The following is a 1,242-nucleotide window of genomic DNA, read 5'->3' on the forward strand; positions in this document are numbered from 1 at the left end:
CTTGTGGATGATAATGCACATACACTATAGGAAATTGTTTCTGCATCAGTAATAGGCTCTTCGTATTGTCTTTATAATGCCGGGTCCTAACGCTACTGTGACCGAACGGAAGAAGGTGACAATTAGGCATAAGCCGTTCGAAGTCCTCTCGATAGGTTCGTGGTTATCTAGATGGGTGTTTCGACATCATGCACAGTGGTCACTACAGCGCTATGAGGCAGGCCAAAGGTGATGCCCAAAGAGATTTGATTGGATGGGTTATCCTCGTTGATCAGCTCAATGTGACGTCCTCATTGTTGGGGTGTACGCGGATAGGGATATCATTCCGGACAAGGCGCTGCCTGTTATGAAGCAAGAGGAAAGGTTAGTCGATGGTCTCCTGAGTTGGCTATTATGAGCAGCAGATATGCTTTTCTGAAGCATTTGAAGTGGGTGGACGAAGTACTGTATGGCGTACCGGTGGTGCCGACCAAGGAATTCTTGGATACAATCAAGGCCGATTTCTGTGTATGCTGCTTATAGTTGAAATTAGTGTAGAAGTGGTCTCTTCAGATTCATGGCGATAATATGCCAGTGAATGGTGGAGGAAGATGCGCTTATGATGATCTTAGAGACGCTGGTAGACTCCGCGTTATTAAACGTAAGCTGGGGGGGAGGGTCTATCGTTCTGTCTCGGACGCAATTCTCAGGTACGGACTGTGTGACGGTGACTGACCTTGTTGGTAGACTGTTAGTTCAGACCAGAGATCATCTCACTGGCCCTAGGATAGATGATGGGCTTGATGTTGCAACACGGCAGATATTGTCGGTAATAAGCAGCAGACAAGTGTGGGAGAATATGCACATGGTCAACTATCACTGCACTGGTAACTGTGTTGGTGAGAATTGTGAAAATTCTGAGGAAACTTTGAGTGATTCTCATTGGTTTCTGTACACCCGAGTCTGTATGTGAATTTCTGTAGTGCGTGAGAGCTCCTGGACCCAGCTGAGGAAAGTGAACATATATTCCAACAGTGTGACACACTCGTATAAGGTTACGTTGTATTGTAAATCAGGCGCCTGGTAGCCCTATATGTCTGGCCACTGATCTCGTCATCAATAGTGCAGCGTCCAGTCCTCGGATGATTTCTACGTCTCCCACGAGTAGCCGGAAGGTATCAATCGAGACCATTAAAGCGTAGGAGTAATGGCTTTGACTCGTTGCAGGTTCTCGTTACGAATATGGTGAAGCGCATTACCGAA

The 1,242-nt window shown here is 46.6% G+C and overlaps 1 protein-coding gene across 1 annotated transcript in view; it reads left to right on the forward strand.

Moving 5' to 3' along the window:
- Window positions 1-76: 76 nt before the first annotated feature.
- The window catches only part of Pmar_PMAR003543 (Ethanolamine-phosphate cytidylyltransferase, putative), a gene marked incomplete at its 5' end in the record, with an annotated part of 2,580 nt that continues 1,414 nt past the window's right edge, over window positions 77-1,242 (forward strand). The window contains 7 exons of the mRNA XM_002784238.1: window positions 77-115; window positions 156-228; window positions 276-363; window positions 405-507; window positions 553-640; window positions 690-808; window positions 1,056-1,177. Coding sequence (XP_002784284.1) covers window positions 77-115; window positions 156-228; window positions 276-363; window positions 405-507; window positions 553-640; window positions 690-808; window positions 1,056-1,177 — 632 coding nt within the window. The remainder of the gene's footprint in view (window positions 116-155; window positions 229-275; window positions 364-404; window positions 508-552; window positions 641-689; window positions 809-1,055; window positions 1,178-1,242) is intronic.

This window comes from Perkinsus marinus (genome assembly GCF_000006405.1).
Source record: "Perkinsus marinus ATCC 50983 genomic scaffold scf_1104296935302, whole genome shotgun sequence".
In the NCBI taxonomy this organism is placed as follows: domain Eukaryota; phylum Perkinsozoa; order Perkinsida; family Perkinsidae; genus Perkinsus; species Perkinsus marinus.